This window comes from Epinephelus moara, chromosome 10, assembly GCF_006386435.1.
Source record: "Epinephelus moara isolate mb chromosome 10, YSFRI_EMoa_1.0, whole genome shotgun sequence".
Lineage (NCBI taxonomy): Eukaryota > Metazoa > Chordata > Actinopteri > Perciformes > Serranidae > Epinephelus > Epinephelus moara.
This window is the reverse complement of record NC_065515.1, coordinates 17,080,445-17,106,365: the sequence shown is the minus strand read 5'-3', so window position 1 is coordinate 17,106,365 and position 25,921 is coordinate 17,080,445. Positions and strand designations below refer to the sequence as shown.

The window sequence follows — 25,921 nt, the reverse complement described above, 5'->3', positions numbered from 1 at the left end:
TACAGGAGGCACCTGTTCTGTGATGGGATTACTTTTTCTCCTTTTAACATCAAAGTATTCAGCAGTCACAGCTGGGACATTATGACAAGCATATTCACTAGTTGTGTAGTTAAAGAGAGAAACAGCTAAAATATATTCAGTTGTTGGAGATACAGATAAATTCTAAAGCAAAAACAAAGGTCACATACCTTAGTCCTCTATGGAGGTCTTTATAAGAGAATAACATCACAATCTGGTTTTTGAGATTAATGGGCCTGGCCAGTCAATTCAGCAGCAGTGGTTTAACCTCTGTTAACCCTGTTTGACTGGGCAGCTGCTGGGCAAAGGAGAGGAGCATCATAAGGTGGAGTTCACCGCTGGGGTCTGGTCACAGTCTAGGCTGGTTAGCACATGCAAGCCCTCGGCATGAATACAACAGACACTCCTGACTCTCAGAATAAGTGTACAATGTAGAGCCATGATAGACATTTCGTGCATAAAAGTGGGGTTTAGAGTCAGTGTTCACCAAATAAGCTGTCTGATCTGAGCTTTTATTCAGGATAATGCGACCTGATATTTATTATGCACTGTGTTTCAGTGGAGGTGTGGACAGCTGGCACTGGTGTGTCCATCCACCAGCACATTATTCAGTTTTGACCTCCTGAGCCAGTCGACTGGGGCTTCAGCAGTGGGGTGTGGGCTGTACCACCACAAAAATATTCACAGGGGTGCCAGGGGCTGAGCTGCAGCAGCTGAGGCCCGATCTGACTCAGGTTAGCTGTCCTTACAGTGCTGATAAGTTGCCACAACTGTGGTGCTATTTTAAGCAGTCCCCTTGTTGTCTCTGATGTCCCGCAGGACCCGGAACAGAGGAGGACGGAGCCCCTTTGCCCTGAGAGTTCACAGAACAGACCCCGATCTGGTTTACGCCTCAATCTGAGCAGGAAGTGGATAAATGACGGGGTGTAAAGAGGCTCTAGAGTCTGTGAAGTGCAAATAGGCTGACCAATGTCATGCAGCTTAGTTTGTTGTAATCTTTATATGTAACTTTTAAGAAAGGCTAATTTATGTTATAATTTATAAAATCACCAAAAACAGGACAGATCTGTGACAAACGCTTGTCAAATACAACAATGTAAAGAGGACACTTCATGCTAGCTTCCAGGAAGTACACTGAGCTTGAAGTAAGCTGGCTGGCAGTCTATGTATTATATTACAACCACTCTTATAATTATTTTGTACATGTCTGCTGAATCATGTGCGCAAGTAGGCTTAACTTTTTGCAAACAAGGAATTTGAATGATGCTCTCGGTCTCAGATTTCACTTCTGAGTACAGTATTAGTTGAAGCTTCGGCCCTCTTGTTGGGGGTTTCCCAAAGCCTCAACACCTCCAACTGGATGCAGTGAGCATTGCTTGTATGAACACTCGCTGTTTAACCTGGTTTCACACATCATTTTCAAGTGAATATGTAATGCAATGTACTAAACAAGGTTTTCAGTACATCACAACTTATTATTTAGGCAGTGCTGCAAAGTATCCAACAGCGAGATCAATGAAGAGGTTCACCAACTCTCAGAAATCTCCATAACATTCCTGGAATACTTGAATGGGGACAACTTGGTGGGTTTTCTGCCTGTGGCCTGTTTGGTCAGTGAGTCAGCAGCTGTGCATGGAGCCATTGGGGCAGACAAAATGTGTCTGCTGTAGAGTTTCTATTTACATCCACCCACAGTGAGACAACCACTTTCTCATCTTAGATTAAAGGAAGACCCGCTCATCAGAACTTTGTGCAATAGGCCTCTATCTCCTAAAATATGTGCTATTGAATTTCTGGTCTCTGACTTGATGTGACCTCTTGGCATGATCACGTGAGTTCCAACCGTCACTGCATGGCAGAGTGACAGCAACATGTAGGTGAGGCGGGAAAAATAGAGGTCAAGCTGGTGTCCCTCTTAACTGATAAGTCTGGAATCCTGACTCTAACGGGTCAACATGCAGATAATGATAATGTCTGTCTGCATTTAGACTGTAGTCCTCCCAAACAGACCTGACCAGAGGTGTCTAGTTTCTCTTGTACCAGACAATTCAGCTATTCTTATCTTGGTCGACCATTACTGAAAAAAATATATAATTAAAAAATTAATAAAATAAACGACCGTGGATTTTGCTATTAACTTCATTAATCAGACAAATTTATAGCTGAAAAAAACTATTAACTTCATTAATCAGACAAATTTATAGCTGAAAAAAACAACAACAACAAAGACAACAACAACAAAAAAAAAACAGGAAATAGCAAATACAAAGTAAAAGCATGGCAGTGAGGGTATAAAAAAATAAATAAAGGACAGTGGATTTTGCTATAAACATCATTAATCAGACAAATTTATAGCTGAAACAAACAAAAACACAAACAAGCAAAAAAACAAACAAGAAATGGCAAATACAAAATAAAAGCATGGCAGTGAGGGTATAAAAAAAATAAATTAAAAAAATAAAGGACGTCGATTTTGCTATTAAGATCATTAATCAGACAAATTTATAGTTGAAATAAACAAACAAAAAACTCAACAACCAACAACAATGGAAAAAACCCCCCAGGAAATAGCAAAAACAAAATAAAAGCTATTAAAAAATAGAAAAATAAAGGACCGTGGTTTTTGCTTTTAACATCTTTAATCAGACAAATTTATGGTTGAAACCAACAAACAACAACAACAACAACAACAAAAAAATCAGGAAAAAGCAAATACAAAATAAAAGCATGGCAGTGAGGGTATACACATTTTTTTTAAAAGTAAAGGGCCGTGGTTTTTGCTATTAACATCTTTAATCAGACAAATTTATGTCTGAAACCAACAACAACAGCAACAAAAAAATCAGGAAATAGCAAATACAAAATAAAAGCATGGCAGTGAGGGTTTACAAAAAAAAAAAAACACCAACAAAAAACAGTCATCAAATACACCTTTAACAACTAAACGACAAATATATTATTTTAGGAATTTCTCAGTGATACTTTGTGAAGTATTATGGTGACTGTGAACTCAGCATCATATTAATGTGATATCACAGACTATAAATAAATAAATATCCCTCAGGTAATTATAACCTCATTAGTCAATAACCTGATATTAAAATAAATCTGTACAATAAATCACTACAAATTAACCATTAAAGGTCAATAACAGGCTCTAATCGTCCGAATAAAATTGTCAGTAATTTTTAAAGTCAATTATTTACAGTATTTTTGCAGCTGCGACTGCAAATGATCTGGATGGAGCAGTGTGGGGGTGTGTGTGCGCGCGCGCGCGAGGCGACAGCTGAACCTGCGGCAGGCGCGCGCGGAATGCAGTATCCGGTAGAAAGTAACGGTACTTTTATGGAAACGGCTCTCCGACACATATCCAGCAGCCAGTCGAGTTGGTGCACCGGGTGGTCGCATCTCGGATTGTCCTGCGTTTCACTTCATCTGGTTTATAACGAACCAAAGGATATTTACAAAGTCAAAAACAGGAGGACGACAGCGAGCTACAGAGGTAAACTCACATTTTTTTTATTCATTTTGAAGTAGCATGAGGTTTTCAAAATCATAAAGCAGTCTGTTCATCATTATGTGGCAAGGTCAAAGCTAGGTGTTTAATCAGAAGTTCACTTAAACTAATCATACGTCTTAATTTATGCAGACATCACTTAACATCTAAATCTACTTTCTTTTTCCGATTGTGGTCCTTACAGTTGTCCTCACAATGTGATCACACACACAGGAACAGAAACACAATAATTCTGTAAAGCTTTAACAGCCTCTTCAGATTGATACATTAATATATGATTCAATCTGTATATGTGTCAAACTATATTTCTCCCTGACACACACTGCCATGATATATTGTGCCAGCTGGGTACAGAAATAGGACGTCACCACCCAAACCTGAAGTTTGTCCTGTAACTTGATTTTCTCAGGTCAGTGATGATTTGCCAGATGTCACATTGACACTATCAGTCAAAATTTAGATAAGAAGGTTTATGAGAGATGTGATTGATCGGATGTTTTGCCCACAGTAGCTAACATTTTCAACATCAGCCCAAATAGAAACCTTCAAGTCATAAAGAACTTACTATGAAAGATTATTTAGTTGTGTACTCTGAGTTTGAAATGCACTACAGAAGACACATTGTCACAGGCTGCAGTTTGAAAAGGGCAGGTGAGGATCTGAAACAGCTGTCAGTTTGTGTTCCTGTCAGTCTCCTGATGTTCTCCTCCTTGTTACGGGATTGAGAGTGTCAGATGAATCAAAAGGATCAGAATCAATTAGTGTGTACAATGTACAAAATGTGAAACTAGAGCTGTTATCAATATCAGATGTACTGGACCACTTATAAATGAGTATGTTTAGTGTTATTCTGACTCCAAATCTTCAGTCCCATTCGTCTGGAGCATTAATGCAACTGAGCTAAATCAGAAATATGCAAGTAAAATTTAAATATTACTCCAGATAATGTGCTGGTCAGAGGATTCAATGGGGCAGACATTTTAAGTTAACTGCACCAGTGAAGCCGACAATGGTCACGCTGGCAGGTGGACTAAATGTCTGATTAGAAGTTTCAAAGTCACTGTAACATGGGAAACAGAAGCTACACTGTGATAATAATTTCCACTTGTATTCCACTCAACACTGAAATGCTCAAGCTCCTAATCAGCGGCATTAAATCATCATACATGAATACAAACGGTATTTGAGGACACTGATAAACAGCAACAGCTTTTAGTGTTGGATGACTAACAGTCCAAACAGCTCTCATTCATCCAGTTGTCTAGCTCTTTGTCTGGGGCCATTTTGTCAAGGGTCTGTGGGGCGACATGTGGGTGCCAACTTGAGCTCCGTCCAACTGCCGATCACCTTTCAGAAATAGCCATGATCACATGTCCTGCACCCACAAGTGGGCTATTAATAGGGGTCAGGCTTCCATTGCACTCGTTCTCAGTATACTGGGAAGTGGAGCAGCTTTCTTTGACCCTAACTTTGTGGTCAGTGAGTGTCTTTTGCACATTTAAATCCCAAAACCATAGAAAAATGATGAAATTAAAATATAAAAAAATACATAGTAACTAGAAGTATACAAATTTAGTTAAAAAAGAACAACCTGGATCATTGATTTAATTAATAAATTGGTCACAAGTTTGCTAAAACATGAGTCTTGTCTGCCATCTTGAGTGTTTAAAGAGTGCTCAACTCACCGGTTACATTTCTCAGTGAAATAATAAACACACTGTAAGTGTATTTTACAAATACATAATCCATAAGTCCTTTTTCTTGTATATATTTTTGCATTGCCGATCAATTAAAAGCTTAATAACTTTTTGCAAGGGTCAAAGATACTGTATTTAAAAAGAAATACATCTGGTAATTAATGAAAATGTGAGTAGAGCAGATTTGCAATCAGTCACTTGGGCTTAATGTAAAAAGAAAGTTACCATTTGAACTGTGCTTTGTTTTGCAGGTAACATTCAGACAGAGCCTGTTTGTCAACTTGTCATCGTGGTACAGACATGACCGAGGTGGCGCAGGTTGCGGCTGTGGTCGCCCACGACATGGATGATGTCACAAATGAAAGTGAACTCAACATGAGCGATGCAGAAAACCAGGAAGATGACGCAGTGGTTGATCAAGACGAGGAGACATCGTACATAGATGATGCGGATGATGAAGCAAGTAATAAGACTGACAAGACACACAAAGAAAACACAGCTGATGATAAAAAGAAAAGCCCAGAGGCCGTTAATGGTGTAGCCAAGAACACAGAGACGAAGGAGGATGCAAAAGATGACGCAGATGAAGACCATAATATTTCGGATGTGGCGCTTAAGAAAGAGGTGAGTGAGGAGTTTAAGATCAAGTGATGAGATACAGTTCTAAAGTGTTTCTCATTGATATGGATATTTCCCTTAACAGAGACAAATAATCTTATCTTCCGTCTCACTGTAAAACCACAGAGACTCCTCCGATCCAGAAAGCAGGTGGCCAGGAGCTACGTGCCGAAGCAGAGCAAAGAAAAGGGAGATGTGACGAGCAAGTTTGAGGCCATGCAGAAGGCCAGAGAGGAGCGCAGCAGGCAGAGGAACCAGGAGGAGCAGCAGAAGAGGAAGGAGCAATACGTCAAGGAGAGAGAGTGGAACCGCAGGAAGCAGCAGGTCAAAGACAGATAACCCCCACTAACCTCCGACCGTGACCTGCATGGCATGATGAGGCATGACGGGGTGACAAGGCTGCCAGTTTGAGTGAGAATTCACTGTCTTCTATACACCACACTGTTTCATACAACTAACAAATTAATTATCAGTTCACATAACAGTCAAGATTTTATGATTTACAAAAGGTGGTCATTTTAACTTTAATAACGAGCACAAGGAGCACTAAAGAACTTAACTCCACTGGTCCTCCATGGATCCTCCATAATTCTAAACGCATGTTAGCCAAATATTGTTCAGCTCATTAAACTTTATTTTACATTGTAATCCAATCCCAATCCCAAATCAGATTATAAAAGATAATGCTGATTAATGTGGGTTAATCTCCTGAGACCCTGTGTCCTCATATGAGGACATCACAGTTTGGGTTAACTTGACCTTATACTTCATTCCGGACCTGTTGTCCTCATTCGTGGACACTTTTTTGTGCCATCTAGTGGTAGTAAGAGCACAATACACTAATTCGTGTAAAAACAAGATGGCAGCCATCTCTAGCAAGTCAGTCTGCAGCAGATCCCGACACAAAAGTGGACAAGCTACAAAACCTGATCACATTTTATGGTTTAACTTGTATATTTATGATTATTAAAGTTTGTAGTTTGATATGGCAACAAATTTGACCAATTTCAGCAACGGCAACAAGCTAAGACACTGTTAATTAGGAAGTACTCGTCTGAGGACACTGGGACTTTATTATCATCTCATTGAGGACACTGGGACTTAATTATTGTTGACAATGTTTAATTTTTTATACTTCTCATCCTACTGATTCCAAATAGCTAAAATAAATTAAAATGCAAACCAAAGTTTGGCTCTCAGGAGGTTAAATAGTCTAAGGACAAAATTATAGGGGAACTCTGCCAATTTTATACTTCTGTGCTGTTCCCACACAATTTGATGAAAATATCTGACTGAACTGTTTGTGTTTAAGTTGCATTGTGGGTAATGTAGGCACCAGGTTTTGACAGAGAAGAAGAATGTGTAGAGAAAACAAGACAGTACATCTGGTTCTGCTGCACTGATTTTGACCCTTTCTCTTTTTAAACTGTCCATCATGAGTCCGACAGTGTCATAAGTGCAATGCTAAATCAGTGGAATACACTTTTACTTGTCAGTGTTTGATAGTGTAATTTTTGGGGGGACATTTTTAAGGAAAAACTGCAAATATTGCCCATGATTTGCTTATCTTTTCTGTTTCGTTGTAAACTTTGGGTTTTGGACTTTTGGTCAGCACAAAATGAGACATTTGAGGACATCACTTTGGACTCTGTGAAATAGTAATGGGCATTTTTCACCATATTCTGCATTTGAACTCATCAATTAATCAACTAATCACAATGGCCAATAATCAATGAATAAATAGCAATATAAAACGATGCATAAGACATCTATTGTTCTTTAGTGTATGCAATATTAACCTATGAAAAAATGGTGTGTTTTTCATCAGAAGAAACAGATGATGATACTGACAAACAGTGTGGAGGAAATACTGTGTGCATGTGTGAAAATGAAAAGGGAAAGTCAGAGATCAGGCATTCTAGGTTAAGCTTTTCTTCAAGATCGACTGTGGGGAAATAAACGCAGTGATACGGTGTTATGTGAGTGGATTAGCAGTGATACTCAGACAGAACAACATCCCTGTGTACGGCCATGCCATATGTTGGCCGGGCTCGAGCACCTACGCTCATCTGCTATCTGTGGAACAACACCTCGGCCCAATCACAGGCCCACATGCAGATCACATGACCTGGCTATTAGCAGGGATTAGGCCCTTGTTCTTGCTGGGACCAGCATGGCTCCTGAGAGGCAAAGGAGATGATCCCAGCTAAACCGTAACCTCACCACCACTCTCCATCTGATCCGCCACAGATAAAAGAACTACTCGCCTCCAGTGATGAGGAAGAAGAGGTGAAGCCAGCAAAGGTTGAAAAATCCTATGTCCCCAAAATCACAGGTAAGACACACAAAGGGATGCAAAGGGTAGGAGGGGTGGATATTCAGCAAGGGCTCTGGAGGAGGAGGAGGAGGAGGAAGCTGAAGGCTTGTGCTGTGCTCTGTGAAATCTTCAGGTAGTGTGAAGGGGAAGTTTGCAGAAATGGAAAAACAAAGGCAAGAGGAAGAAAGGAAGAGGATGGAAGGGGAGAGGAAGAAGAGGGAAGCCCAGGACAATCTGGAAAAGGCTAAAATAAAGAAAGAGCTGGCTCAGAAAGCAGCTGAGGTAAGTACACCTGGACTTAATTGTTTGTACAGGGTCTCACTGGGAAGTGGGACAGCATGTCTACATGGCTCTGTGCCGCCTTTCTGATGAGAACGTTGTATGTGTATCTGTAATGATTCAGGTAATCCTCAGCTGCCACTCGGATGAGTTATTTTAAGTGGCATTTGAGAGCCAAACAGTTGGCACAGGCTGGACACAGGTCTTAAAACCACCAGTAGCATTGTTGACATGACCAGCAGGTGAACTCATGGAAATCAGTCGCCTTTATTATATCTGACTGTGGAGTTTGGAAAATGATGTAATGTAAATCAAAGGAGTATTTCCAACCAGCACAGAACAGATAGAGGACCTGTTATACCTCTACACAGTGTAGTTCTTGGGAATGGTTACGTAACTATCCTTGTGCCAGCAATTACAGGCAATTACCTGCTACTTCTTTGCCCTAATTCTGCTCTAGCACAGAGAGAACAATCAAACTGATAATGGCGTTAACAAGGCTGCGTTCAAGAGCTATACAGAAAGCTTTAACAGGACCAGTTGTAATAGTAGGGATTTTATTCAGCTTTTAATTTTGGATATATCTCCTTTTTCTTTATCACCATTAGAAATGATCAAGCATGCAGCTATCACTGAGGACACTAAGGTCATGTTGCGGTTTTGGAGGGAATCTCAGGGTTTTAACAACAACAATTAATAAGTGTTTCACTATTTAAGACTCGGACATTATTTAGGCTGCTTTCACTGGTTGTAAACTAACTGAAAAATCAAAATTATGAAGAAAAAAAAATTGGTACTTTCTTTCGGGGTGATGTTGGGATGAATGGGGCCATTGACTGATGACCTTGGTGTTTTTAAAATCATGGCTACAACCCTGGAAATGCTGCAGACAAAATCATAAATGCAATCAGCAGCACCACTCTCTGCAAACGTAGTGTATTCTCAAAAGATACACATCTACAATTACATTAACTAGAGACATTTTTTGTGTATCTACTTTCTATCTGTGTGTACAGCACGCTTTTCTTGGTTGACCATATGTTAAAAGATAAAATTATACTTTAGATATTTTATCAGAAATAGATTAATGTATCATGATTAGAGGGAAGCAGTGATTTCATGATGTAGAAACAACTGGAATAGCACAGTTATAGAGCTGCCTGGTGTAGACAGCATATGACTGGCAACTGTTTCCCACACCTCCCAGTGATTAAATTAGCTCTAGACCTCCTTACCGTGACCGAATTAGACTCTGCTATCTTAGACCGACACCCATACTCTGACCTACTGCAAATGGCGACATTAGGCCAACAGAGTTGACCCCAACCCACATGCTCTTATTCCCAGTCTGTCTCTGTGTGTGTGGGTGGATATGCATTGAGATTGACCTGGATTTATTTATTTTCCCTCCACCAATAAAAAGTTAATGTCATGCCATCTACAAGAGTAGCTGAAAGAGTGTTCAGATACAGTACCCTAAGTTAAATGCTCCTCATAACAATGTAAAAGAAACTCCATTACAAGTATTTATGCATTTAAAATCCCTTAAAATAAAGACATATTATCAGCAAAATGTACTCAACATATCAACAGTAGCATGCACTGAAAGAGAAATACTCAAGTAAAGAAACTCAAAATTGTACTTAGTTGCTGTCAACCTCTTGCACCTGACTTTGTTACTCTGTGCCTTTGCACTGTGTCGTATAATCTTACATTATCAAACACTTTTTAGGAGGGAGATGACACAATCCTGGTACGAGTAGTTCCAGCAAAGTCATCACGACCTCCAGGTAGAATCAAAATGAACTTTGAAGACATGGAGAAGAATCGAGAGGAGGAAATACTGAAGAAGGCAGAGGAAGAGAAGAAGAGACGGTACGATGAAAACAGACGCTCCTTCAGGGATGCCAAGCGACGCTCCGTTGTCCAACAGGTACGGACATGTTTGCTGACACTAAATAAGATCTTGGCTTTTTACAACCGCATTAATGATTGTGGATCACATTTCAACAATGTAATCTCACATTTAGGATGAAGAAGAGAAGCCTTCGGACAAGGCGCAGATGACTCCTGGAAAGCTGAATGTGACATTTGAGGAGCTGGAGAAGGAGAGGCAGGAGCAGAGGAGGAAGCAGGCTGAGGAGGAAGCCAAGCGCCGTCTGCTAGATGAGAAGAAAGCTTTCGAGGAGGCACGGTTGGAAATGGTAAACGAAACTTCAATGGAAAGACAAATCACTTTTTTTCTGCAATACACTATGTCAACATCTCTGTATCCTCCAGATGCTGACAAGCAGCGACATAAGAAAAATATAATTTAGACATTAGACTAGATGGAGTATTCATTTTCCATTTACACCTCATGAGCTGCCAAACATGTTTGCACAGTGAATTTTGTGCGATGTTTGAACTGACTGACTCGATCAGTGCTTATAATACGTTTGCATGTTATCAGGGAGAAGACGAGGAGGACGGTCAGCCAGCTCAGGATGACAAGGAGGAGGCCCGACCTGGAAAACTGAGGCTGAGCTTTGAAGAGCTTGAGAGGCAGAGGGTAGAAGAAGAGCGCAAGAAAGCAGAGGAGGAGTACAAGAGACGAATGGAGGAGGAGAGAAGAGCTTTCGCTGAAGCCAGGAAGAGCATGGTCAGTATGCTTCCCATAAATGAATACAAAATTTAAGAGAACTCAGAAAGCTTAATGAAAATTCTCTTGCTGTATTGGCACCTCAATTTGCAAAAATATCTGGTGGTAATGTCATTATAATTCATATATCCTTATAGATCTGATATGGCCTTGTGATATATGCTAATTCACTTTCTGGTTAGATGAGAAGATTGACGCTACTCTTACATGTGCACGCTAAATATAAGGCTGCAGCCAGTTAGCTTAGCTTAGCACAAACACTAGAAACAGGGGAACAGTTAACCTGGTTCTGTTCAAAGGTAATAAAATCCACTTAGCAGCATCTCTAAAGTTTATTAATTAACAATTTTATCTCATTTTGTTTAATCCATACAAACCTGAGGTGTAAAAGCGAAAATTTTATGATTTAAATGAGGTGTTGTGTTGTACTGTTTCTTGGTTTGCAGCAGTGACTTCCTTGAATGTTAATTAGTGAGCAAACAAGAAAGGTTATATTAAACTGGCATAAGGTGATTACACCATCAGCCACTCCTTATCTTTACTACTCAAAGCTCACCCTTCTGTGGTCTTCCTCAGCTTGTAGATGAGGATGACGAGGTGCTGATGGCCTTACTGAACCTGGAGGGCAGTAAGCCCGGGAAGATATGTGCCAGTTTTGAGGATCTGGAGCGCCAGAGAAGAGAGGAGGAGCAGAAGAAGGCTGAGGAGGAGGCCAAGAGGAGACTGGAAGAGGAGAAGAGGCTCTTTGCTGAGGCCCGCAAGAGCATGGTGAGTCTACATTTATCTCAGGCACCAAAAATTATACTTTGCATGTATTTTACTGGTCACTAACAGAACGTGACAGTTATTGTTGCTCGGGCTTTGACTTCGTTTGCTGCTGCTGAACCGTGGAGCTTTAAAAGCGACATAAAAATCTGCTTTATAACAAAGTGCTTAATTGCCCAGAGACACATAGACACACTTAATGTCTACGTGGAGATCTTTGTATTAGTTAAAAGCAGTGGTGTAGCGGAGGGTATACACAGGTATACGGGGTATAAACATCTATTTTTCTGGCCTTTTACTGTATACCCACCTATCAGCCAAAAAGCCACTGAAATAAATAGGAGTGTATACCCACTTCCTCCTCAGTAACCTATCTATTTACCTAGTAGTGCACCGACCTCATCAACTTCTACTGCACTGCTGGTTAAAAGCATCATAAACAGATATCAGTCATGACCAAGGCAATTTTACTCTACATCAAGCTATCGCCTATTAAACCTTTTCATACTAATACTCTCTAAATATGATCTATAATAAGTTTCTAATTGGATGAGGACTAATGTATTGTTAATCGTTCTGATTGGTTCAAATGGTACACCTGCATTGCTGTTTCCTTGTCCGAATTATTTCTTTAAGAGCCCTGGCCTGGATCAGGAAATGTCTGCATATGGAGATGAAACAGTAAGATATTTTTTAATTTCAAGAGTATAATATTTCACAGAGAAATATGAGGAAACAACAGTTGTTTATACAGTATTTTATTATGAAGTTATTCCTTGCAAGCACAAGGGCACAGAGATCTACAGATGATGATGATCAGGTTGGGATGCATGATGTTTTTAAATGCTATGTGCAACAATAAGAATGGCTCCTGCTTACTGTTTGCTGGTTTTATGACATTATTTAATGTTGGGTAAGTACGACCCCAATTCCAGGAAAGTTGGGCCGCTGCGTAAAATGGCAATAAAAACAGAATGCAATGATTTGAAAATCTTTTTTGATCGATTAAATACAGTACAAAGACAAGATATTAGGTGTTCAAACTAATGAACTTTATTGTTTTTTGATGCCTGTAACATGTTACAAAAAAGTTGGGACAGAAGCAAAAAAAGACTGGGAAAGTTGTGGAAGACTCAAAAACTGGGTATCATTACTGGGTATAAAGGGGCGTCCTCTAAAAGGCTCAGTTGTTTACAAGCAGGGATGGTCACTTTGTGCAAAAATGCTAGGGCAAACAGTCCCACAGTTTAAAAACAACCTCTCTCAACATACAATTGCAAGAAATGTATGGATTTCACCATTTATAATCCATAATATCATCAAATTTCTGCGTGTAAGGGGCGAGGCTGAACAAACTGACACAAAGTGTAAAAGTGCGTCTGTGCGTCCTCTGGGCTAAAGACTAAAAATACCATCCAGATTGTTTCCAGCACAAAGACAGCATCTGTGATGGTACAGGGGTGTGTTAGTGGCTATGGCATCATGGGTAACTTGCTCATGTGTTAAGGCACTATGAATCCTGAAAGGTCCGTATAGGTTTTGGAGCAACATATGCTGCCATCCAGATGAGGACATTTTCAGGGATGTACTTGCTTATTCCAGCAAGAAAATGCCAATGCATATTCTGCACATGTTACAACAGCGTGGCTTCGTAGTAAAGGAATGCAGGTAGTAGACTGGCCTGCCTGCAGTCCAGAACTGTCTCCCATTGAAATTGTTTGAGCATTATGAAGCACAAAATACGACAACAGAGACTTCGGATTGTTGAGTAACTGAAGTCGTATATCAAGCAAGACTGTGGAAGAATTTCATTTTCAAAACTTAAACAGTTAGTGCTCCCAGTTCCCAAACACTCACTAAGTGTTGTTAAAAAAGGGAGCGTAACACAGTGGCAAACATGCCCCTATCCCGATTTTTTTAGAACTGGTTGCAGACTTCAAGTTTATCAATTTGAACATTAAATATCTTGACTTTGTACTGTATTCAATTGAATATAGGTCAAAAGGGATTTGAAATCATTGCATTCTGTTTTTACTTACATTTCACACTGTGTCCCGATTTTTCTGGAATTGTTTTAGTTGGACTTTTTGTTTGTTGTTTTGCTCTGTTATGAACATGAAATTTGACGGTCAGTTATTTTACTCCCATTCAGAAATCTCTTCCTCTGTTTGCACTTGTGTGTTTATAGGTAGTAGATGAGGATGAAGGGATGGTGAAGAGTGACTCTCAGGAAGCACTGCACCCTAAAAAACTGGAGATGAACTTCGAGGAGCTGCTGAAAGAGAAGGAGGAAGCTGAGAGGAGACGCAAAGCAGAGGAACGCAAAAAGAAGCTGGAGCAGGAGAAGCAGGAATTTGAACAACTCAGACAAGAGATGGGCGAGGTCAGTGCTTGTTTGACTTGAATAACATGTCATATTTTCTTTGTCATTGCACATTGTGGTCGCTTTTCCCATCACTTATGGAGTTCTCACAACTATACAAAAAACTAATTGGCTTCTATCTCACAGGATGAGGTGAATGAAAGCTCAGATGTTGTAAGCACAGAGTATGAAGAACTTACCAAACTCAAGAGAACCGGCTCCATCCAGGCCAAGAACCTCAAGTCCAAATTTGAGAAGATCAATCAGCTGACTGAAGAGGAAATCCAGAAAAAGATTGAGATGGAGAGAGCACGGAGGAAGGCCATTGATGATGAAATCAAAGAGAGAGAAGCTGAGAGGTTCCAGGAGGTAAGAAGTCAATAACTCAAGATGTTACAATTACCAAAAACTGTTGACCCTCCTTGGAGAATTAGTTCAGCATCATCTATTGTACTCGCTGTGTTTTTCAGGAAGATGAGGAAAGAGAAACAACTTCAGCGAGGGCCGAGGAGTCACCATTCAAACAGAAGGTGGATATGAAAGCCCGATTTCAACAAATGGCCAAAGCCAGAGAGGAGGAGGAGCGGAGGAGGATAGAGGAGCAGAAGCTGCAGAGGATGCAGTTTGAGCAGCAAGAGATCGACGCTGCCCTCCAAAAAGTAAATCTTACATGTTCACGACCATATACGCAAGATCATTTTTATGCATTAAAGCAAAGCAGTAGTCTGGTTTAAGGTTGCTTTGATCCTGGCAGTGGTCTGTGATCTTTTTATCATCTGTTTGCAGAAGAGGGAGGATGATGTGGAGGACGAGGGTAGCATCATCAACGGCTCCGCAGCCTACGAAGACGAGGACGATCATGCCAGATCGGGGGCTCCGTGGTTTAAAAAGCCGCTTAAAAATCAATCAGTGGTGGACTCGGAGCCGGTTCGATTCACCGTCAAGATCACCGGGGAACCCAAGCCGGAGGTGACCTGGTGGTTTGAGGGAGAGATGCTTCAAGACTGTGAGGACTATCAGTATATAGACAGAGGAGAGACGTACTGCCTCTACCTGCCAGAGACCTTCCCAGAGGACGAGGGAGAGTACATGTGCAAGGCTGTGAACAGCAGGGGCACAGCAGCAAGTACCTGCATCCTCACAATAGAAAGTAAGACCACCTTGGTGTGATTTGCATGCCTGCGTAATGCATGATACCTCCTATCTGGATTTCAGCCTCTCTTTATGAAGTGGATCGCATGCTCCTCTTCCTCGTGAACTAAAGCAGATGTGGATAACTGCTCTTCTGTTTCTTTCTTGCAGCTTATGACTACTGATGCCCTTCCAAGTTCTGGAAACTTTCCCTGTTGTCTCTCACTCCTTTTTGTAAAACTTTGTCCCTCATGGTACGGTTACACAGCAGAGGGAAGAAAATAGCAGTATGCTTGGCATTCCTATGGGAGGGATACACAACACAAAAAAAATGCAACATGTTGTTTACGTTTGTAAAGATGCACTCCCTGTAGAGTAGGATGATACCTGTGCCAAAAAAGAGACACGATTCTTGTCCCCACGCCAAGGGTATTATGATATGTATCCTGCGATATTGATACCAGCAATTTTTAAGTATCATAGTACTGTATTGTAAATATCACACTAGTCCTTACATGGCAGGCATTATGTTTGAGGCACTGAAATGCAAAAAGTAAAATGTTCTTGTGTACTAATTTTAAAGAACAAGTTACAGGAATATCAGTGCTTCATATCAGTGCTTTCTACTGCTCAACAACTTCATCAGTCGTCTGTACCATATTAGTAAATGGTATTGTGATACTTGCCGGGTATTATATCGAGGGGTAACATCACTCAATTGGAAATCCACAGCTAAGTGTCTGCTGATCATGATATTGCAGGAACAAAACAACCCTTAGTTTTCAATAAAGCTTTTTAAATCCAGATTAAATTTTCAAACTGCAGCATCTCAAAAAGCTTAATATGTTGATTTTTAATGTACCACCCCCCTTTCTTTTCGAGTTAAATGTAATACTCTTGATACAGTTGTCATAATTCAGTTGTGCTGGACAGTAGATAACCGTCTCATGGTTTGATAATGAAAAATAAATATAGGCTAGACTGAATATTTGTCGTATATTATAAATGAAAATGTTTTAATAAAATGAAGAAAAATGACAGATTTTTTGTGGTGTCTTTTGTTGTTGTGTGGGGGAGACTTGAATAACTGCGGCGTACTGCTGGATCTGCTGTACAGTTACTTGCTTTGCTTTTGGGTGAACTGTCCCTTAAAGGATTAAAGTGAGAATAACCCCAGGATCCATCATCATGGGAGACAAGTCACAGGAGCCCCTTTTACACTGCCAGATTTAAATGTTGGGCCATTTTGCCAGCAAGCTGCGAGCGTTTAGACACAAGAGCCGGATTGGCGAGTTGATCGGAGGTGCCACCTCGTAGGGTAGTCATATTGGCAGAACCCTTTTAGTTTAAACAGACCAAGGTGGCCTTCCACAACAGGAGGGGCTGTTGAAGACTTGTGGGAGGAGCTGTTGATGACGCCGCGCGAGCCACTGGCGGTGGATAAACAGGAAACAGCTGATAGCAGGAATTAGCGAGCAGCTAGTAGCAAGAGGGAAACGCAAACCTGACACCTGTAAAGATGAGCAACTGGGGAGACAAGGAATTGCGCACCCTCCTTGCCCTCACAAACGAAGAGGCCATTAACCATCAGATGATGGGGACGGTGAAGGATGGGCCAACTTATGAGAGAATCGCCGAAGGACTGACCAGCCACGGCTTCCCTCCCACATCACTGGTTACGTCACACGCTGAGCTACACGTTTTGTTACTTGCTCACGCCCCCCATTGCCCCGAAAAAGGCACATTCTGTATAAGCAAAAGTAGGCAGGCGGCATTTTGCTGCACTCCCTGATTTTGTTTTTATACTGCCAATGCTGAAAAAAGACTGATTGGGCTTTCCTGCAAATTTGCACAATTCCTGTCTAAAAAGGGCTAGGGACAACAGGTATGGGGAGATTTTGTCACAGTGGCCAAAGTTGGAACTGCATGCCACATGATGCACTGGGACATACAGTGTGCATTTATTGTACTATATGTATTGCATTATACATGATGGACACAAAAATGAAATAGTTGCTCCCAACCTTTTTGCCCTGAGCCCCCTTAAAACAAAGCAATGTGTACTTGCGTCCCTCTTCATTAAGACTGGATCTCTGAATGGGTGTAGACGGGGGTGTATAGGATCAAATGCATAAGCAGTCTCTGCAGGCCCCCTGGCCTTCCTCTCTTGATCCGTGTTTCTCTCACACATCTTTTGAAAAAATGTTTCGGAGTCAGTTTGTTTTCTGTCTTTCTTTCTTTCTTTCTTTCTTTCTTTCTTTCTTTCTTTCTTTTTTGGAACCCTAATTTTCCTTACTTGGGTTAAGACACGACAGTGTGTGTTCGTGCTCCAGCAACAATCGGTCACTAACTTGGCTTTAGCTGTGTTTACAGTAGCAACACATTCTCACTCCGACCTCGACACATATCGACGTTTGGTCATGGACCTTCCACGTCCATATATGACGTCACGCATCCAAATGGGGAAAAAAACGACACCCTTTTCTCTGTTTTTAAAAGGGACCTTTTGGACTACAGGCTTCAGGAGAAAGCAATGATAAAAAAAGATGCATCTTGAGATTATGTTTAAAAGTTTCAACAGATGTAGAGCCCCTAAGACCCTCAGGCAGATAAATAAACTGGAATTATTTGAGGACCCCAGACTAACAATGGAAGAGTGCATGCCACATTTATCTATTTATTTACTATTTATTTATTTTTTGTTATTCGCAATATTACTTTTCAGTATCATGGTCACTTAGCAATGTAGCGCAATATCATTTTCTTAAACTCATGTGCAATACTACTTCTCGATGTTATATACAATATAACATTGATTATCATGCTTCTTTTTTTTTTTAAAATATTTTAGTTCATATTTAGTAATTCTTGTAATTATCCGACTTCGATGTTACTCTATAAGGCACTGGTTTACTTTATATCTTGTATATTTGGAGTTTTTTGACTGATATTTATCACCCTACTGTTTTAAAAACTGGCCCCAGTGTGTGATCCTGACCCGGGTTACCCACTGTTGTTGTTTTTTTTTTTAATTAATTAATGGTTGTTCCTGTATTTTGTGTGACTGTAATTGAAGCTCTATTGAATTGAAGTGAATTTTATTTAACTTATTTAACTTTTTCCCTCTCTTTTCTACACCTTGATGCCTATGTTATTATATTTTATTTTATAGAATTTATCTTTCCTTCCTGATGTGCCTTGTATGTTTAGTGTTTTTGTGGTTATGGATTATACTTCATTGCATGTAAAAAAATATTGTTCAATAAGAAAAATAGATTTTGACACTGGAAACAATTTACATTGCACGGGAAATGCAAGAAACTGCAACATTTTGTAACACAGGATCGTTTTATAAAATTAAATATCAACAAAATCTGGTTATAATTACAAATTCCACTTAAATGAATTTGAATATTGTTTTATTTAACATGCAAGGTTGCACTGACTGCTTCATTTGACTTATTTTATGAGAGCGTGCACAGAGCCTGAAGAAGAAAGCCTGGGTTAACAGAGCAAGTTAATAACCACCTTCATGGTACCCATCATCTCTGAGCGCGGCTTTAAGGTTTGTCGAGCCAAATCAGGCAAAGAGAGCCTGGCTCTGTTGAACTGGCTTCATGGTACAACCCTCAGGTGTTGACAGTGAGGTTAAGACAAGGTCAGATCTGTCAGCCTTTCACTGTCAAAGTTGGTTTTCAGTTTATACGCAGGGCCATGTTTTAATTATTTGTGTTTGCCAGACAGACTCAGAAAAAAATGAAGAAAACTTTCACTGATCAAACTTTTTTCTAAAAATGTATTGATTTATTAATCTATTTTCAGCAGCAGCAGTCGCTGTTGTGAAAGAAACTCAAGAAACTAGTGGTGGACACCAGTGTTGGAGAAAGGCAGGTTCCTGGGCGATGCAGGTGAGTAAGTGGGCAGGAAAGGTGTGTTTATATGAAGTTATCACATCTGTGTGGCGATGCCCTGAAGAATTTTTGAAGGGCGTTTGAGTTGCCGCCATCCTCCTTCTTTTTTTTCTTCCTCTCTCTCTTCACTTCTTGCCTAGACTCTGCCCACTTCACTTCCTGTTGTGTTTCTGCAGTCTCCTTCTCCGCATTCCTGCCACCTGAAATTAACAGCATATAAAAGGTTAAGTCTGGAGTCCAGTTGTGCACCTGCACACCTCTGAACAGGAAAGAGTCAACAGGCTTCATTTGTATCATTTTGTCATGTTGTTACAGAGCACATGTTGGCCTGGTGCCACATCACAAAGTTAGACTAGTAGGGTGGAATGCCAGCTGACTTTCTTACCTCTCTGTAGGAGGTGATGCTCCTGCTGACTGATTACTGTGACCTTGTCTTTCCAAGATTTGCGCCATGCAATTTGGACTCTTTTAAAGAGAACAAAAGTTCCCCAGTCCTCCTGGATCTCTCTCTCCCTCCACTCTTTTTCAATCCTCTCCTTCCTCTGTCTTTTTCTCTCTTTCCTCTCCTCCTTCCACACTCTTTTTATCTCCTTCTTCACCATCTTTAGCCTCTTTTTCTCCTCCTTCCTTTGTCTTTTTTTCTCCTGCTTGTCCATCTTCTCTCTCTCTTTCGCCTCCTCCCTCTGTCTTTTCCTCTCCATTTCCAACCTCTTCAAATGCTCTTTATCAGGCCCCCTTTCCCATCTTTCTCTCTCCTCCTTCATCTGTCGTTCCATTCTTTCTCTCCTCAATTCATCTAATCTTGCCATCTCCCCCCACAGCTCATCTCTCGCCTTTGTCGTCCTCTCCATCCTCTCCATCCTCTCTTTCTCCTCCTGCTCCTCTTGTTTTCTCTCCTCCTGCTCCTCTCGTTTTCTCTCCCTCCAGTTCCACAGCCAAACCAAGAAATCATAATCGATCCACTGGTTGGTGGAGTCTGCAGAAGACAAAGGGCTCTCACCCCTTCGTCCCTGCTGCCTCTGGGTGGTAGAGAGCTTGTTGTGGTCAGGAGAGGAAGGGCACTCACCCCTTTGTCCCTGCTGCCTGTGGGTGGTAGATGGCTTGTTGTGGTTGGGAGACGAGGACTTGTTATATTCACAAGACGACGGACTCTCACCCCGTCGTTTGTGTTCCCTCCAGGTAGTGAGAGGGTTGAAGTCTCCAGAAGATGAAGGGCTCTCACCCCTTCGTTCCTGCTGCCTCTGGGTGGTAGAAGGCTTTTTGTGGTCAGGAAACGAAGGGCTCTTACCCTCTCTTCCCTGCTGCCTCTGGGTGGTGGAGGACTTGTTATATTCACAAGACGAAGGACTCTCAACCCGTCGTTTGTGTTCCCTCCAGATGGTGAGAGGGTTGAAGTCTCCACGACTGAAGTCTCCAGAAGATGAAGGGCTCTCACCCCTTCGTCCCTGCTGCCTCTGGGTGGTGGATGACTTGTTGTTGTCAGAAGATGACGGACTCTCACCCCTTCGTCCCTGCTGCCTCTGGGTGGTGGATGACTTTTTGTTGTCAGAAGACGACGGACTCTCACCCCTTTGTCCCTGCTGCCTCCGGGTGGTGGAGGACTGGCTGTCTTCAGAAGACGAAGGGCTTTCACCCCTTCGTCCCTGCTGCCTCTGGGTGGCGGAGAACTTGTTATATTCGCAAGACGAAGGGCTCTCACCCCCTCGTTCTTGCTCCCTCCTGATGGTGAGAGGGTTGAAGTCTCCACGAGATGAAGGTCTCTCACCCCTTTGTCCCTGCTTCCTCCAGGTCTCAGAAGCCTTGTTGTCACCAGACGAAGGGCTCTCACCCCTTGGTCCGTGCTCCTTCATGGCAGACGGTTTGGTGCCTCCACGAGACGAGGGTCTCTCACCCCCTCGTTCGTGCTCCCTCCAGATGGTGGGAGGGTTGAAGTCTTCAGGAGACGAAGGTCTCTCACCCCTTAGTTTATACATATCTCCTAAAGACCAAGGTCTTGAAAAAATGGATCGTAGTATTCTCTCAATGATCATTTCTCACACTGACGTTGGAAAACTGCAGACACAAACACACACAACAATTATTTCACTTATGATCAGATTTTTTCAAGCAGTACAATGAACAAATTCTTAACTGACTTTCTAACTCCACTAAATCTGAAGATAAGACTTAAAAACTAAACTTTATTTATCCTGAGGGGAATTGTTTAACTGAGCTAAAATTGAAATCGAGAAATATTTCTCAGGTCATTACACTGTGCCATAAGAAAAACAAGTAAAGGTTCATTTCTAAAAGCAGGTCTACCAAAACTATGATTACACTAAAAACTGACACTGAAAAGACTAAATACAGTACTGTTGTTGCAACTAATGCAGTTAATTCAACAAACGATACTGGACTCTAAAAAATGTGGTTACAGTAATATAATAATGATTATAACAGTAATATTGATAATATAGGTGATACTACTTTGAAAATCAAAACAGAACATGAATGTCAGTGCTACAAGGAAATGATTGTTTTCCACAAGAAGTTCAAGAAAAGCTTTTTCTGTAACATGACAAAAAAAAACATTTTGTGATCCACACAGGGATAACAAAGGGAGGAGTCATTTTTAGTAAAATACCTATTAAATAATCTTAATTTTTCAGTTGACAAATTTAAATTGTGTTTTAAAAGACAACATGTGCATTTTTATCTCCTGACTACAGCACATGTTACTGTGCTGATGTTTTGATTGTAACTAATGAAAACAGTAATTTACTTAACAGAAAAATGTGTGAAAAGTAAATGTACTCATCTCCCATCACAACTGAACATAAAAAAAATCAAATGACAAACATTTTTTTCTGGTAAAAAGTGTGTCTTACCTCTCCAAGGGTTTGTGCAGGAATGAGCTTGGAGCTCTGTGCCCACATGTATTTACAAACTTTAACGTGTTCCATGTTGCCCCAGAGACGGAACATAAGATCAGTGTTTTAGTTCCACTCTCAGTTACTGTTTTCATTTGAATTCCAAACAGTGTGCAAGTGTAACTAAGTATATTTACTGAAGTACTGTACTTTGGTACAAATATGAGGTGTTGAGTATTTCCATTTTATGTTACTGTATTCCAATCCAGTGCACTTCTCAGAAATGAACCACATTCAGTGTGATGCATTTTCATGGCTTAAACTCCACAACAGTTTGTAAAGTAGTAAGATAAATGCATGAAATGGACCTGCACTTGTATAGTGCTTTTCTAGTCTTCTGACCACTCAAAGCGCTTTTTACGCTACAAGTCACAGTCACCCATTCACACACACATTCATACACTGGTTGCCGAGGCTACCATACAAGGTGCCACTGGCTACCCAGTTTTTAACACTCACACACACCAATGGAACAGCTATCAGGAGCAATGTGGGGTTCAGTATCGAGCCAGGGATCAAAGTGCTGATCTACCGATTGGTGGACAACCCACTCTAACTCCTGAGCCACAGTCGCCTGGATAAAAATCTGTAATATTAAATAGGTGACATGACAACAAAACACACTCAAAGCTGCAGAGCAAGTATTTGGTGCTTGGGCAGTGACTTGCAGTGTCAGAAACCAAGAAAAAAGGTGTCTTTCAATGTCGGCATGATACGTGGCCGGTTGCCGTTATAGTTTGATGGTGCCCAGCGGCGTCAGGGGGAAACTCAGTGGGACAAGTACAAAAGTTAAGGTTGTGTTACTGATACAGCAGCAAACATAACAAAAGCAATACAAATTTTGCAGTGGACTCACCACCCATGTCTTGCGCACACAATAAACCTGATGGTTAAAGATAGGCTGAGGGAAACCAACTGTGGACATGGTGAAGGCTATTGTAGAGTTTTTCCACAAAAGCACGGTTGCTACAGAGAAGCTGAAGTCCACGCAACGCCAGATGGGGATGCCAGAGCTAAAGCCCAAACAGGAGCGTGCTACAAGGTGGAACTCAACATTTTATATGTTGAAATGTATCCTGGAGTCAAAAGATGCCATCATCTCCACCCTGGCTATCATCAACGCTCTTGATGATACTCTAAGTCAAGAGGAATGGGAGACAGTGAAAGAGGTCTGCTGGAGGTACTGGAGGTGAGGCTTCAGTCTACCCAGGCCTGGTTAAGGTAATGGCAGGAAGACTCTGCATCGTCACCACATTGGTCCCCTCATAGAGAGTCTTCTCAAAAACAGGACAAATAATCACAGAGAAGAGAAATCCCATCAGCCCATCCAAGCTGGGGCATCTCTTTTTTCTGAATGCCAACCTGCACTAAAGACTCAGTCATAATGTCATAATGTTAAGACTTTGGCCTTTATTTATTTGATTTGTTTGCTGTGGTTGCTGTGGTCCTGTGTTCAGTTGTTCATTCAAAGGTTTGATCAAAATGTTAAACAACAGTAAATGTGTATTTTTTTTTGTAACGGAAAAAAAAACTGCATAAAAATAAGGCTTTTACGAAAACACTGAATGAAAAATTGCTCACCAACGCACAAACCATTCATAATTGCTAAATTAGGTTAAAATATAAGTCTCCGAGTGATACTTAATGAAGAGCCGTTTCAGAGCCGTAAGAGCCGGCTCTTCTAAGGGAGCCGAGCCAAAAGAGCCAAATCTTTGAAAAGACCCAGGGCATCATGGGAAACGCCTGGCTCTCACCTGGTCTAACAGCTAATTGGTTTAGATGTTGACTCAATAATATGACCTTTTAGATAAACTTTTCAATTTTAGTGAATTTCAGAGATTTTAATTTCATTTGTCTGATTTGAAGTTTTATTCTGTTCACAGAAAACATGTTATGTGACTGATGGTGAAGTTCACTTGTTAGAGACTAAATACATTCATCATAAACTACACATACTCTATTGTATATTAACAACAGACTGTTTTAATTATTGAAGTGGCCTATTTAGCATCACAGAGACTTGTGGTCAGTGAGATGTGAGGATTCTTAAAATAACATCTGCACAGATGTGAAGCCCTGACTGTATCTGACTGATCTTTAATGAAAGCTGTTGTCTTGTGTTTTTTCCTCTGATAATATGAACCTTATAGTCAGACAGAATTTATTTAGCCTCTGTAGTTAGAGGGACAGGTCAAACTGATATGTTGCTGATTTACATGAGAGTTCATGTCGAATGGAGGTTGAACCATGGACACAAGTTACACATCGCCTGTAAAGCATTTTAATAAACCAATCTATCATAATTAAAACAACTCAAGAGTGAGAACAAACTGATATATGAGTCTGATAATATTTTTGATACATTTTTTTACTTAATTGAACATTTTAAATGCACAAAACAGCAAGGTATGCAATAACAAGCAGCACAACTGATGAGAGTACAGAAAGAATATATCAAGTACATCAGGGACAGTCATATACATCAAATAACAGTAAATCAGTAAAAAAAGATGATTGAGGGAAAGAGAAAATAAATAGATACTACATAAATAAATCAAGGATAGAGTGCAAATAAAGAAATAAAACAAAAGTTTATCCAGGGGTTTCAGGGAAAAACTTTTCGTAATGACTCAGTAAGGTATTGCTTTTTTTTTGTTATTCACCAAACTAAGAGATTTAAGCAAAGGGCTCAGTTCCAGGAGAAAAGGAGCGACCTCAGGTAGTGATTTAGCAAATTTTTGTTTGTGGATAAAAAAGTTCATCAGGTGTTCAAGAGTGTTATCTTCTGGATTAACATAGTAGCAAATAACATCTCTAAGAGTAAGAGAGTAGGTAGAGTCGGCAGCATCAAAAAGATGAGATTCAACCTCACTCCAAAACTTTTTAGATATATCACAATAAAAAAACAGATGTGAAATTGTTTCTGTATTATGATTGCAAAAAGTACAGGAGTCATCAACATCTATAAACTTAGCAATAACACTAACAGGGTATATATTATGCAAGAATTTAAAATGTATTTCTTTAGCCTTGTTCGATATGCAATATTTATGGGGTAAAAGCCAAGCTCTTCTCCAGTTTATGTCCTCTATTTGAGACCTCCAATAAAACTTGCCTCTAGGCACAACTCCATTCTTTCTTTGAAAACACTGGTGAATATGTTTATTATCACACTTTCTATCTGTTAGTTCAATTCCACCCAGCATCAGCACAGGCTGACTTGTTTTGTATTCACTGTAACTCAAGTGGCTTTTTATAAGTTGAATTACTGGTAAGTCTTTTGGGATAGCACGAGTTACAGAGATAAATTCTCTGGAGGGAACAGGAAAACTGTGTACAGACATAAAACGTTCATAAGACAGCATATTACCAGCATTATCAAAAGGATTGAGGATATGGATGATATCTCTTTGACACCATTTAGGAAAGAATAAGGATTTGTTTCTTATACGAATATTGCTGTTATTCCAGAGAAAAGTTTGATGGGGTGAGAAATTGTGGACAAAAGACAGCTTCCATGCTAGAAGGGCTTGTTGATGAAATGTTGACAGTGTGATTGGTAATCTATTAGGTAAGAAGTTACATTTCAAAAGAAAAGAGACCTCCAATTTTATTAAAGATGTGGTTTGGGATGAAAAACCAGATAGAGTCAGGGTTTTTGAGACACTTTCTCAACCAAGGTACTGGCAGTGTCAAAATAACACTTGTGATAAATTGACATCAGATCAGACCGGATGTGAGTGTTTCTGCGACTTC

At 40.5% G+C, this 25,921-nt stretch overlaps 1 protein-coding gene across 4 annotated transcripts; it reads left to right on the top strand.

The window, feature by feature from the left end:
- The first annotated feature begins 3,369 nt into the window (after nt 1–3,369).
- nexn (nexilin (F actin binding protein)) lies at nt 3,370–16,383 on the top strand. 4 transcript variants are annotated; one of them, XM_050055487.1, is made up of 15 exons: nt 3,370–3,520; nt 5,484–5,856; nt 5,977–6,174; nt 8,101–8,185; nt 8,301–8,449; nt 10,179–10,379; nt 10,477–10,650; nt 10,899–11,087; nt 11,664–11,855; nt 12,489–12,533; nt 14,041–14,235; nt 14,362–14,583; nt 14,685–14,873; nt 15,001–15,364; nt 15,517–16,383. In XM_050055487.1, the coding sequence occupies exons 2-15, from the start codon at nt 5,533–5,535 to the stop codon at nt 15,528–15,530; spliced, it is 2,541 nt and encodes an 846-aa protein (XP_049911444.1). In that variant the 5' UTR covers nt 3,370–3,520; nt 5,484–5,532; the 3' UTR covers nt 15,531–16,383. The 4 variants fall into 4 exon arrangements, with proteins under 4 accessions (XP_049911444.1, XP_049911442.1, XP_049911445.1 ...); XM_050055485.1 differs by lacking the exon at nt 15,517–16,383 and having other exon boundaries at nt 15,001–15,384; XM_050055486.1 differs by lacking the exon at nt 15,517–16,383 and having other exon boundaries at nt 3,375–3,520; nt 5,531–5,856; nt 15,001–15,384.
- The last annotated feature ends 9,538 nt before the right edge of the window (nt 16,384–25,921 follow it).

Excerpts from the sequence above, each read along its gene's own strand:
- nexn (XM_050055485.1), top strand. The coding sequence starts at position 5,533 with ATGACCGAGGTGGCGCAGGTTGCGGCTGTGGTCGCCCACGACATGGAT. Across the intron at positions 5,857-5,976 it reads ATGTGGCGCTTAAGAAAGAG|AGACTCCTCCGATCCAGAAA; the intron begins GTGAGTGAGGAG and ends GTAAAACCACAG. Across the intron at positions 8,186-8,300 it reads CTATGTCCCCAAAATCACAG|GTAGTGTGAAGGGGAAGTTT; the intron begins GTAAGACACACA and ends TGAAATCTTCAG.